Source organism: Cinclus cinclus, chromosome 21 (genome assembly GCF_963662255.1).
Source record: "Cinclus cinclus chromosome 21, bCinCin1.1, whole genome shotgun sequence".
NCBI lineage: Eukaryota > Metazoa > Chordata > Aves > Passeriformes > Cinclidae > Cinclus > Cinclus cinclus.
In genome coordinates, this window is record NC_085066.1 from 5,122,676 (window position 1) to 5,134,982 (window position 12,307).

Here is a 12,307-nt window from a genome sequence, read left to right on the forward strand (position 1 = left end):
AGCTTGTTGAAAGCTTCTCCTCTTTTGCCAAGGCAGTGCAGCTGCAGTGAGATTGTTGAGGGCATGCCCAGGATTATCAGGCTGTAGTCTGTCAATCAAAAGTTAAACAGCTCCAGGGACCCAAGATGTCTCTCTCCTCGAAGCTGCCCACTCTATCCTCTGTGGAATTGATAGAAACACATGGATATAGTTCAGTGCAAAGTCTGGCTTTAGTTTAAATAAAAGGGTGGAAGAAATAAGGCTTTCAGATCAGGTAACCAGACTTTGCCTCTGTCTTGGTTTGAAGGACAGGTGTCTGCCAAGGGAGGCGGGAACTTCCCTTGGAATGAAGAATATGACCCACTTCCCTCTGAATTACTATATCTTTGAAATTAAGGGGCTTTCAAGCCAAAATATGCAAAAAGGAAAGTTCTTTACTAATATATGTATGTATAACAAGGCAAACAAACACCAGCAGCAGCAGCAACACCACCAAACAGAATCACAAACCCAGGCCCAGGCTCTCCTGGCCGCGGGCACCTTCCCCTGGTGCAGTTCCGCTCACGGCCAGCAGGGGCGCTGGGGGCTCCTGGCCGGGCAGGGCAGCGATTCCTCCCCTCCTGCAGGGCGCAGGTTGCAGCAGGGGCTATGGGGTGTCCCAGCAGGCAGGGCTTTGGGTTAGAGCACAGGAAAAAAAGCCCAAGGCAGCGGCAGAAAGCAGCGGGGCTGGGCAGCGGCAGCCGGGCTCCTCCACACGCAGCCGGGGACACCCAGCATCCTCCGGGAAGGAGTCACGGTCATTTCCCCTGACGCAACCGAACAGGTTGCAAGGGTCCTTTCCAGTGAGGCAGGGTGCCAGTATGGTCCCGGTTCAATGGCTGCTCTTGTGAGCAAACGCTCAGCTGAGGTAGGAGAAAACAGGGCAGGGCTGGGTTCTGGCAGCAACAGTGAATTCCCTCCCCAAGGAAAGCAGCTCGACCGTCCTCTTCCAAAACCAAGAGAGCAAGAGAGCTGTGCCAGGCCCTTTTCCCCCAGCCCAGTTCTCAGGTATCTCTGGCCCTCCAAGAGAAATCCCCCAGTTAGGAGTGGCCAGCTACACCCTTCCCATGGAAACTTCTCTTGTCTCTCCTAAGTATTGCCGATTACAGCTTCTTAGCGACAGATGGGTCAAACTTGCATCAGATAGAGAAACTAAAGGAAAACTCTAAACCCCAAGAGCCCCAAAGCAGAGCAGGAAACCCTCCATGTTCTGTTCCGCCAAACCTTCTAAGGACAATCAGTAACTTCTGCCAAAGTAAAGAACGAGCTGCTCAGAAGACAAAGCTTTTTAAGCTCTCCACAGCCATTCTCCATGTCTTGTCTGACCATGTCCCTAGGTCAGTCTTCTTCCTCCATGGTCAGGTGGTTAGGGTGATCAGCCTTCACTCTCTTGGTTGTACTGACAAACTCCAGGGAGATCCAAGGAAGATCTAGATGTAGAGAAAAGAATGTTTTCATTTGGATTAATGCAAGGCAAAGACAAAATGCATTGCAGTACTGAATCCTCAACAGTGTGTATACCAGCCATAGCTGAAAGTTGCTTAAATAGGACACGTCACTGAATGGAATCCAGTCTGGCTTAAAAAAAACCAGCTGCCTGAGTTAAAAGAAGTCTGTCTTAACTGTTAGTGACTATTGCAGTCATAAGTCTCTCAGCTAAAGTGTTTTGTGACTGGTAAATGTCCAGAGTTTGGAGGAATACAGTGCTTTAATAAAAATGAGGGGAGGGTGGTATTTTTACATTAAGTAGGTTGAATGGTCAGTTGAATGGTAGTATGAGATGGTACATAGCTGAGTATGTTTTACTGCTGAAGTTTCTTCTACTGCAGGTTTTCAGATATTTTGTGCCAGTATATTAAAAACCAAAAAGCTGTGTTTATATCTCTCTCTTTCTCCCTGATTTTTGTTTACTTGTCTCTTTTGTTTGTTAGTCACAAAAAGACTTGAGGCTGCAAGTGTTGAGTGTGGGGCCTTGTTCACATAACTCATGCATCCATTATGTGAATGGATCCTTTGTCACTTTGCATTTTGTTTTTTGTTTGTTGACTTAAACTGAAATTAAAACCAGATGAAAAAATTGTGATGAGGAGTCTTACTTGGGATAGCTTTTACAACATTGCCCTTGAAAAAAAGGAAAAGCAAACAAGAAGGTCTAGGAAGCTGATGTTCCTGCCTTCACTGATGTGGCAAAGGATGCAGAGAAGTGAGTGCTGCTCAGTGGGATGCATCAATCAATGACTGAAAACTGAAATCTGCAGTCATTTATATTTGGATGCTACCTGTGCGTGGCCAAGTCCTGAATGCCATGACTCCACCTCCCACCCTTTCCTAAGCCCTGGAAGCCACAACCCAATAGACATGTCCCCTCCCATCCTTCAAAGATAGTGCTGCTCTTTGAAGTGACTGTGCCATTAGTGGTTGGTCGATCTCTTGTTTTTTTATTTATTTGAGTCCCAATTGCCAGGACACATACTAGTTATGCAGCGTGCTTCTGTGCTTGGCCTAATGCTGTCAACATCTAACAGGGTGGCGAGTGTGCAGAGCGAGCCAGGACAGCAGAACCTCCTTCTGCAGCAGCCCCTGGGGCGGAAGAGAGGCCTGAGGCAGGTGAGGACACAGGCAGCACACAAACCTTCTGTCCTGCTGTGTGATTTGGTTTGGCTTTTCTTGCATGTGGCTGTTTGGACATGATGTGATGTGTTCCTTCTAATTTTTGCTATCCTAGCGCAGTCCCTTGACTTAGCAGGAACCATAGCACAAATCATAGGTATGAAGCCAGGCAAATTCTTAAGAGAGGAGGTACCCTTTGTTTTGAATTCCTCAGCCTTGTCCTCTGCAGGCTTTTTGCTTATTACTGTTTTTAAATGATGGTTACACAACGTACACTGCATTACATTCAGTGTTGAAACTGAAAAGGCACAAAGCCCAGAAGTTCATAGGAAGGAAATGTGTGAACCATGGAAACCTTAGAACACGTATCTGCTAAAAGCAGAGTGAGTGGACATCTAAAGGTGCAGACAGCGATGACCTGTTCTCCTTTCAGAGAAGAAGCTGTGCAATATATGAACACACATCAGCCTAACTCTCTCTCAATGTTTAGCTCCGGCGACCGCTGCTGTCACGTCAGAAAACTCAAACCGAGCCTCGAGGCCGTCACGGAGCTCGACTTTCGACCACACGCCGGAGCATCCAGCCAAAGCCCAAACCCTGCGGTAGGGCAGTGCTGCATTTCCAGAACCAGCACTCCACACTGCAAAGTAGAAAATGCTGGGGGTTTAGCTTAAAGGAATAGTAGGTTGCCAGTACCTTATATTAAAGTTGAAGTCCCAGCAGCTTTATACTTTTCCCTAGTACCTGGATAACCTAACAGAAATCCACCCTCTCAAAACACTTTGATGGTTTCTCCAGAGGTTTTCAAAGTCAAACAGGACATGGACATTGAATTATCTTGTTTCCAAGAGTTGTGGAGTATTTAGGGATGGGTTTCCTCTAGTCAGGATGCCTTATCCAAAACCTCCAGATGCGCAGGTTTGGAGGATGCTATTGAGAGCAGTAGAAAGAAGGAAATGTTCCATCATAAGTTTAGCAGTACAGAGCTTTAAGGACTGTATCAGTCTGTGCTGTATATTTCCAGGAGTCGGCACAGCCAAGCTGAGCAGGTGGCTGTATTCTGTATCATCTGGAGTGAGCAGTGAGCTTTGGAGGAAACATCTGGAAGAGCAGAGGTTACTTGTGAACTTCCTGGGTTTCTAGGTGCTCAGCAGGAGTGTGCTGGGACAACACCACTGCTGGAGATGTTTGAAACATAAAAGTTAACAAAAAATAATTAAGAGCAGGAACAGGAGTATCAGTTTTACTGTTAAATTTTTAGTCTAGCTGTCTTTACTCTGTGCTCTTCTGTTATTCCCGGCTAGTGGCCATAGTCTGCAGGAATGAGGGGCTATCTGCTGCACTTTCTTTTCTTAGATCTCCTCCAAAACCTTGGGCAATTCCCCTTTCTTTTTGCATGCCAGTTTTTCTTTTTGATCTGAGGGCAGAAATGCCTAACTCACATGGGAATTCAACTCAGTGTATTCTTCAGGAATGGAAAGATGTTATGGGTGGTATTTTTCTCACCAAGCCATGACAAGAATAGGTGTTCTGGCCAGACTTCAGGAGATCCCAGAGTCTTATTGAGGCTGCAGCGGAAGCCCAGGGTAAAAGACTTTAGATTAGATGCCAGTTAGACAGCTTATATAAAAATGGAATGAACCACAAATGCTCTCTTAGTTCTAAAACCTCCAGGGATTCTCTCTCTCTTCTTTTCTGGTGTATGTCTTCCCAAATCTTAACCCTAGTTTCCTGGGCTTTGTACCCTTCAGCGGAGCAGAAGCGGTCGGTGACGTTCACTGAAGCCCAGCCTGAGGCACCCCCAACCTGCGCCGGGGACTCGCCGGCACAGCAGCTGGGCTGCAGCCCCCAGGCCAGCAGCCAGCAGGAGCCCCTCAGCACACCCCTGCTGACCTCCTCACCTGCCATCGTTGTAGCTGATCTTCACAGCCAGGTAACGTGACCCGTGGGTTTGTACCTTTGTACCCCGTGTCCCTCCACTCTCTGTCCCAGGCGCGGGGAAGCGCCGGATGCACTGCAGCACTGTGATGAAAGCTGGCAGGAGAATCAAGACAGCAAACTCTTGTGTGTGTCTGTTCTTTAGGCTGTTTGCTGTCAAGCCCCCTGCTTCTGTAAAGCCATTCCCTTCCAGATCTACGCAACAATTCTTAACTTGAAAATATATTTTCTCCATCATCCCTTTCTGTCTTCCCATCACATACAGCATCCTTCTGGACCTAATCACCAAGGCAAGCTGTCTTCGACAGGTTTTCACAGCTTGCTCCCTGAGAATTCCTCCTTAAGGAAGGAATCCATCAAAGCCTCAGGACTGTTGAAGCATCGCATTGCAAAAGAAATTGCTTGTCCAACAATTTTTCTGTTGGACCCCGTTGAGGATGGTGCAGGGACAATCCCAGTCATCCCTTCAGTACATCAGTGACATTGAGATCACTTTTATATGCCCAGATATCCAGTGTCTTTTGAGGTTATGTCCTTTGCCATGAACAAATGAATGATCTCTGTCTTATGAATCACAGAAGGAATCACGGAATGGTTTGGACTCATTCCACCCCCTGCCATGGGCAGGGACATCTTCCACTAGACCAGGTTGCTGCAAGCTATGTCCAGCTTGGCCTTGAACACTCCCAGGGATGGGGCAGTCACAGCTTCTCTGGGAAACCTGTTCCAGTGCCTCACTATCCTCAGTATAAATATTTTTTTCCTAATATCTAATGTAAACCTACTCTGTTCGAAGCCATATGCTAAAAAAGATGAAATGACTAAATGTTAATACCTCAAATCAGATAACCTTTCTGGTCACTGACATACATTTGATTCACCAGCAAAAATATATTGTTAGGTATAGTTTTAAGGAATTTATAATCTGCAAGTTCCTGGTTCTTCATGGTGAAATATACATTTGAATGAAAAAAATACTTTATAGATCTTTCTTTCCTTCTTTCCCCCCCTCTCCCTCCTGCTTTCTCTGAGCCTGACCACCAGCTCTCCTCAACTGCAGAGCGAGGCACTCTCTGCTGAAGAGGAGAAGGAAAAAGAGGAGGGCTTGGAGTCCCGGCCAGCAACAGCACAGAGCACTCCACCCACCCAGCTCTCTGACACCGAGGACTACGCTGGCCTGGAGACCACCAGCCTGCTGCAGCATGGGGACACTGTCCTGCACATCAGCGAGGACAATGGCATGGAGAATCCTTTGCTGGCTACTCACTTCAGCTTCACGCACGTGGAGCTTGGCGAGACGGATGTTGATCTAGATGAATCTCATGTTTAACTCTTGAGGAAGTACAGCAGTGGAAGGAGGAAGGAAATGTGTACCTCTCCTTAAGAGTTCCCTGCTAAATAGTAACTGATTAAAACAAGAGCACTTTATTATCTAAAAGCAGGAAAAAGCTATCTATAGCTATTACTGGTTACTATAGACTGGCAAATTTCTATTTGTGAGATCTCTTTTCAGTTCAGGGCAGGACCACAGGAACCAAGAATCTGTACAGAACTCTCAGGATAGGGGTGTGTAGAAAAATGTGGTCCATAGAGCCCTGATCTGGCAGCCATGTACTGTGATCAGCAGCCTCACTGCGGAATGGGCTGTTGGACTGTGTGAGACAGAGAAGTCTCTTCTGAGACTGTGCCCAAGATTTATTTTTGTAGTGTTTTTGAGAAGAGGGCTATACAGCAGCTGAATCCAAGGCTCTTACACCTTGAAAACAGTGTAAACACTGACAGAAAGTACCAATCTAAATCTTAATTTTCTCAGGCCTGGGACCATTGCTTCTAACATGCAGAGCAACGATAAGCACCATAAAGCAATTAGATTTTTTTTTTTTTTTGGCACTGTAGACACTGGTTGAGTTTACTTTTGTCTGTTAGTTCCATTCCACTCTGTAAAATATTGCCCTTGTGCTACAAAAATATTCGATCTGCAAAACTAAATACAGTATATATCATAAGTGCAGGAATGCACATGCTGTGCACAGACACAGATGGGCAGGGGCTGAGTGGTCTGCAGGTGGTATAAACAGCCCACACTGTCCTGCTTTAATGTACTGAGCTATTCATCTCCACAGATTAAAAAGAAAAAACTCCAAGAAACTTCATTTGGAATGTGTGGACCTTCTGGTCCCAAGCAGCTGCTCCCCTGATGCTGTTGGATGTATGTAGAGGGATTTAAAGTAAATATTTATATATGGTATTTTCATGTTACTATATATATAAATATGTATGTACATTGTAAACAAAAGATGGATATTGCAGGGCAGAAACTTGATGAAAGAATCTATTTTTAGCATGCTGAGATTGTATTTTAAAAGGTTCCATTTTATGTATGCAATGTTCATGGCTGCAAGTATCAGATAAATGTATGTAACATTAATAGAAAGTGGAGATCCCTGGGGGGATCAGCTGAAGTCAGAGCTGAGTTAAGGGGTTTTGCTGCAGCATCACAGAATTAATTACACTGAAATGTGAATTTAGCCATTAGCTGCTGACAGGCAAACTGCAAAACAGCTGTGAAACAAACCATGAAATTATCAGCAATGCCCAAAGATACCATTGGGAATCATACACTGCCTTTTTTGGCTCACGTTAGACTAACTGGAGTTTATAATCATGTCATTATTGTGCAGACGAAAATGTTTTGGATCACCCTAAGAGTATCTAAAACATGCTGATCACCACTTTGGCTCCTGAGGGCTTGCAATTTGGACACACACATCATAAACCAGCCTTACTAAGGAGGGCAATGATGTCCTTCTAGCCATCTCCAGAGAAAGGATTTGCAGTATCCTCAATGGCTCTGAAATAGCCGTACCCTACGGAGGGCTGTCTTGCTGCTCTAGTGCAGCACACAGGTTTTCCTGGGGCTGAGACAATTAACTGCACCCCTGACTGCAGGTTTCAGCCTGGGAAGCCCACGGGTCCTTAGGCTGTGCTGCCTGGCATTTGCCAAATGCTCACATTTGACAGGAGCTCTGCACACAAGTCTGGGCAGGGAACTCTCTCACATTACACCTCTGAAGAGAGCAAAAGCCATTTTTCTCCCAGGTGCTGAGCATGCTCTGCTACCCCTCCATTGGTGAGAGAATCTCAGCATGTCTTGGGAACAGCAGGGCTGAAAAAGTAATTATTTTTATAGTGTACCACCCATATCCCCCACATATATGGGGCTAGATATAATGTACAGGTGGTGCTCTAATGCAGCTCCAAAGGGTACCTGGTCTTGTAAGAGAGGTGACAGTGTCCCGATGGATGTCCTGGATAACAAACTGTTTCCTCTGCTGATCAAATCGTGCTGTACTGCTTTTATCTTCTTAGTGCACTGGAGCCAGTGCCAGCTACCTGTAGGATGCTGCTTTAGATTCGCTGCTCGCTCAGAGGTCACTCCAAGAATTGCTGAATTCCAGATGTTAAGTTTTATTATTAACACTGACGCACAAAGGAGGAAAAAAAACCCCACAGCTTCACTTTCAAGTCCCAAGGTAGGCTTGGTCACTGGCAGTCTGAGGGGGAGGAAAGCTTCAGATGTGAGCCGAGTAAACAGCTGGGACACAACACCTACAGAATTCATGGTGCACTTTATAGAGTGACCTTTTCTGCAGAAAATGAGGAAGCATCTTCCTTAATGAAAAGTAGAGGCCTTCCCACAGTACTCTACTCCAGAGATGACAAAATAACTGTGATTTGTTTAATTTAATTCAGTATGTAATTTAATTCAGTATGTAACTTTCAAGTTTCCACTGTCACAGGTGAATCCACAGTAGTAAGCCATAGCAAGGACTAAAATGCCTCTTTTTAATGTCTACCCTGCTAGAAATCAATGCAACTTATAAATGACGTAATCTGTAATGTAGTTTTGTCCAGGTGGCTGGGCAGCTGGCTTTGGTTTTGTGGAATGATTGCTGGGAGATGGCACAGACAGGCCAGCCCGTCAGCCTGACATGCGTTCCACTGTCACATCAGTTGCATTTAATGCCGTCCTGACGAGTGGCATACAAAGTACTTTAGCTGGTTTGTGCTTGCCTCCAGTATCTCTGTACCAGAACTGCTATTTCTGCTCCGAGACATCCGATGCTGCTTTACCTAGTGTTAGACGCCTGTCGTGGTCAGCAATGTCCGGCTGTGCCCGTCTTGTCCACCTCTCAGTCGGTCCCGTTGTCTCAGCATTTTATGCAAACGTTGTCCCGAGGATTAAATACAAAGGAACGACGGCAAAGGACACAACTCCGTGTTTGAGCCTCTTGCGTAACACGGTCGGTCTCCGGCTCTCTGAAGGGCTTCAATCCGCGGTTTTGTGCTGGGATTCCGAGAGCGCTGGTTAATGTTAATGTTAATGTTAATGTTAATGTTAATGTTAATGTTAATGTTAATGTTAATGTTAATGTTAATGTTAATGTTAATGTTTACCTCTCTGCTCGCGGGGCGAACGCGGCAACGCGCTGTGCCACGGGCTCTGCCCGGCGTGAGGCCGCACCCGTGCTTTGGGGGGGGGGGCAAAACACGCTTCGCTGGGAACTTAAAACCGCCGGCACGAGGGTTATTACTGCTATCACTATTATTATTATTATTATTATTATTATTGGAATTATTACTTCCGCCAGGCCGGCCCGAGGGCGCGGCCAAGCGGGCGCTGCCGCGTCAGCGCGGGCGGAGCGGCGGCCCCAAGATGGCGGAGCACCGCCCCGGCCCTGCCCCCGGCCGCCCGCCCGCCCTCCGAGCCGCAGCAGCCGCGGCGGCAGCCATGGCGTCGGGGTGTCGGATCGGTCCCTCCATCCTCAACAGCGACCTGGCGGCGCTGGGCGCCGAGTGCAGTCGCATGCTGGACTGCGGGGCCGACTACCTGCACCTGGATGTAATGGACGGGTAACAGCGGGGACGGGCGGGAGCGGCCGGGTCGGGCCGGGCCGGGCCGGGCCGGGCCGGGGGCGCGGGGGGCGGGCGGAGCGGCTCGCCCCTCCCGGCCGGCACGGGGTAACCTGTGCGCGGGTGCGTCTCTCTCTTCGGCCCCAAGACACTTCGTCCCGAACATCACCTTCGGCCACCCCGTCGTGGAGAGCCTGCGCAAGCGGCTGGGCCAGGAGCCCTTCTTCGGTAAGGGCCGGGGGCTGCGGGCCGCTGTCCCTGCGGCAGCGGGACTCGGCCCCGCTGCCCCTCGCTCTCCTCTTCCAGACATGCACATGATGGTGGCCGCGCCTGAGCAGTGGGTGAAGCCCATGGCGGTCGCCGGTGCAAACCAGTACACCTTCCATCTAGAAGCGACAGACAATCCCGGGGCACTGATAGAGGACATTCGGGAGAACGGGATGAAGGTGAGGGGGAGTGCACGCTGCGCTCTCCTTAACTAACAGCTGCCTTGCTGGCGGGTGCTCTGTGGTGACCGGTGACAGCACCCCAGGGAACGACCTGCAGCTGTATCGGGGGAGGTTTGGGCTGGATATCAGGAAAAGGTTCTTCCCCCGGAGGGTGGTCGGGCAGTGGACAGGCTCCCCAGGGAATCGTCACAGCCCCGAGGTTGCCAGAGCTCCGGGAGCGTTTTGACGCCGCTCTCAGACACAGGGTGGGACCGGTGGGGTGTCTCTGCAGGGTCAGGAGTTGGCCTTGATGAGCCTTGTAGGTGCCTTCCAACTCAAGATTTTGGTTGCGTGATATTATGAAAAACTTATTGTTGCCACATTGGATTTGGCACATGCAGCCCTATCGCACTGTGAATGAAGTCAGTCTTCAATTTAGGTGAAGAAAATTTGGAATTTTTAAATAAAGAAGCCATTACACAGTTGCATAATTACTTTCCTAGGAATCTGTACTGAGCTCAGGCCAGTCTTGCCCTGAGGTGCACTAATCCTAAGTTGCACTTGGATTTGGCTTCCCTTTGTGCAGGTTGGCTTGGCCATCAAGCCTGGCACTACAGTTGAACAGTTGGCACCTTGGGCCAATCAGATAGACATGGCTTTGGTGATGACGGTAGAACCTGGGTTCGGAGGACAGAAATTTATGGAAGACATGATGCCAAAGGTAAACTGTGTTTCTCTTTTCTTATTTATTGAGCTAAAAGCTAATTAACAGTAGGGAGTGTAGTGGTAAAGTAGATAAACCTTGTCTTAATTGTGTAAGAAACTGTAGGGTGGAACCTCAGTGCCCACCTTTATCTCGTTCCTCAGGTTCAGTGGCTGAGGACACAGTTTCCCTCCTTGGATATAGAAGTGGATGGAGGAGTTGGGCCTGACACCATCCACAAGTGTGCAGAGGTAAGAGGCTACAGCAGAGCAGCATTCTCAGTCACTGTGCTGAGAGACTTATCTACTCCCAGAAAACAAATCTTAGGAGAAATTTTTAGTTTTCAGAGGGAACCATAAAACACATTTGATCTTAAAATCAAATCTTTGTGGTCTAATCTTGTGCCTTTGTTAAATAGTGGCTTTTGAAGCCTCCCCTAAGCTAAAGAAGTTTGTATCTTTTATGTTAGTGTAAATAGGAGCAATGTAATAAATTACGTATTTGGGGAAGTTTTGAGCTTGCGTTTTCTGAACTTGCTTTGGGGTTGTATTTAGAGGTATGTCACCTGTGTTCCACTTGTTTGCACACCAGCCCAGAATTCACAACCTCGTGTTTTACGAGCAGGCTGTAGGCAGTGGCTCTGTTCCATGTGGCTGAGCAGGTGTGTGGTGTTTTCCAGGCAGGTGCCAATATGATTGTGTCTGGCAGCGCCATTATGAAGAGCGCAGACCCGAGGTCTGTGATCAACCTCCTCAGGAATGTGTGTTCAGAAGCAGCCCAGAAGCGCAGTCTGGATCGATGAGACCTGCCCAAGCTGTGTTCCAGAGAAGGCTCTGGGCATGCAGGAGAACCCTCTTCTCGTGCATAAGCTTGGGCTGGATGAACACCAGCTACAGAAACTTCTTGCTGCTGAACAGAGGAATCATTCCTGCACTGCAATGAAGCAAGCAGCAGTGAGAAACACTCTAGCTGTCTTTCAGGGTTGGAAATGCAATGGTTTGAACCTGTCTCTTGATTTTGTGGAGGCTAATTTTGTGGCACGACCTGTAATGCTGACTGGATTGAACTACAGTCAGTTTGTTGCTTGCTAGAAGAGTGTAGCATCGCCACAAGAATCTCTCTTGTGGAAGACTCTTAATCAAACTGCCTTCTGCTGTTTGTATTTTGTCATTTGATCTGTGCATTCCTACAAAACTTTTCCACTACTGCATTAAACACCCCTTATTTGGTGTGTTAAATTCTTTAAGCTGACTGTCATGAATGACTGGGTTTAGAAGTTATGGGGAAATGCAGCTTAAGCGGGCTAAAAACAAAATCCCAGTGATGGCAGAAATGCTCCTGTTCTTTGCCTCTATTGCACTGGAAGAAGAAATCCAGCATCAAATAAGTCAGTGCAGCATCTTTACCAGATCACACAATGGGAAACATCTTTTCACTAACCTTTTAAATAGCCAGTTAAGACAGCTGTGTCTGAAATTTCTGGAAGTGATGGAATTCCTCAAAATGTTGCTTTAATACTCTTTAGATAAGTAAAAATCTTTATCTTGCTCCACAATCTCCTTGGTTTGTAGATATGTCTGAGTAAAGGATTAAGATGGTAACATACAGAAAGGGTAGCTGCTAGAGAGATACACAGTTTGCAGTGCCTGGAGATGGGTCTGTAAAACAGCTTGTGGAACCAAATAGTTATCAGTCC

The 12,307-nt window shown here is 47.3% G+C and overlaps 2 protein-coding genes and 1 long non-coding RNA gene across 12 annotated transcripts in view; 2 read left to right on the forward strand and 1 right to left on the reverse strand.

The window, feature by feature from the left end:
* Positions 1 to 5,896, forward strand: part of UNC80 (unc-80 homolog, NALCN channel complex subunit) — a 119,890-nt gene extending 113,994 nt beyond the window's left edge. For all 3 annotated transcript variants that reach the window (XM_062506764.1, XM_062506763.1, XM_062506765.1), the window contains 4 exons: positions 2,544 to 2,625; positions 3,119 to 3,230; positions 4,380 to 4,566; positions 5,611 to 5,896. In XM_062506764.1, the coding sequence (XP_062362748.1) occupies positions 2,544 to 2,625; positions 3,119 to 3,230; positions 4,380 to 4,566; positions 5,611 to 5,896 (667 nt within the window). The remainder of the gene's footprint in view (positions 1 to 2,543; positions 2,626 to 3,118; positions 3,231 to 4,379; positions 4,567 to 5,610) is intronic.
* Positions 450 to 9,161, reverse strand: LOC134052364 (uncharacterized). Of its 2 annotated transcripts, none has more exons than XR_009933868.1 (3): positions 9,025 to 9,161; positions 7,835 to 8,931; positions 450 to 1,448 (listed from the first exon to the last, which is right to left on the reverse strand). It is a non-coding gene; the product is annotated as an uncharacterized LOC134052364 (long non-coding RNA). The 2 variants fall into 2 exon arrangements; XR_009933869.1 differs by having other exon boundaries at positions 7,835 to 8,914; positions 9,025 to 9,084.
* A 44-nt stretch (positions 9,162 to 9,205) lies between these two features.
* Positions 9,206 to 11,852, forward strand: RPE (ribulose-5-phosphate-3-epimerase). 7 transcript variants are annotated; one of them, XM_062506768.1, is made up of 7 exons: positions 9,206 to 9,480; positions 9,629 to 9,708; positions 9,787 to 9,926; positions 10,224 to 10,231; positions 10,464 to 10,629; positions 10,776 to 10,862; positions 11,291 to 11,852. In XM_062506768.1, exons 1-7 carry the CDS (start codon positions 9,284 to 9,286, stop codon positions 11,411 to 11,413), a joined length of 801 nt encoding a protein of 266 aa, XP_062362752.1. In that variant the 5' UTR covers positions 9,206 to 9,283; the 3' UTR covers positions 11,414 to 11,852. The 7 variants fall into 7 exon arrangements, with proteins under 7 accessions (XP_062362752.1, XP_062362755.1, XP_062362751.1 ...); XM_062506771.1 differs by having other exon boundaries at positions 10,464 to 10,524; XM_062506767.1 differs by lacking the exon at positions 10,224 to 10,231 and having other exon boundaries at positions 10,495 to 10,629.
* Positions 11,853 to 12,307: the final 455 nt, after the last annotated feature.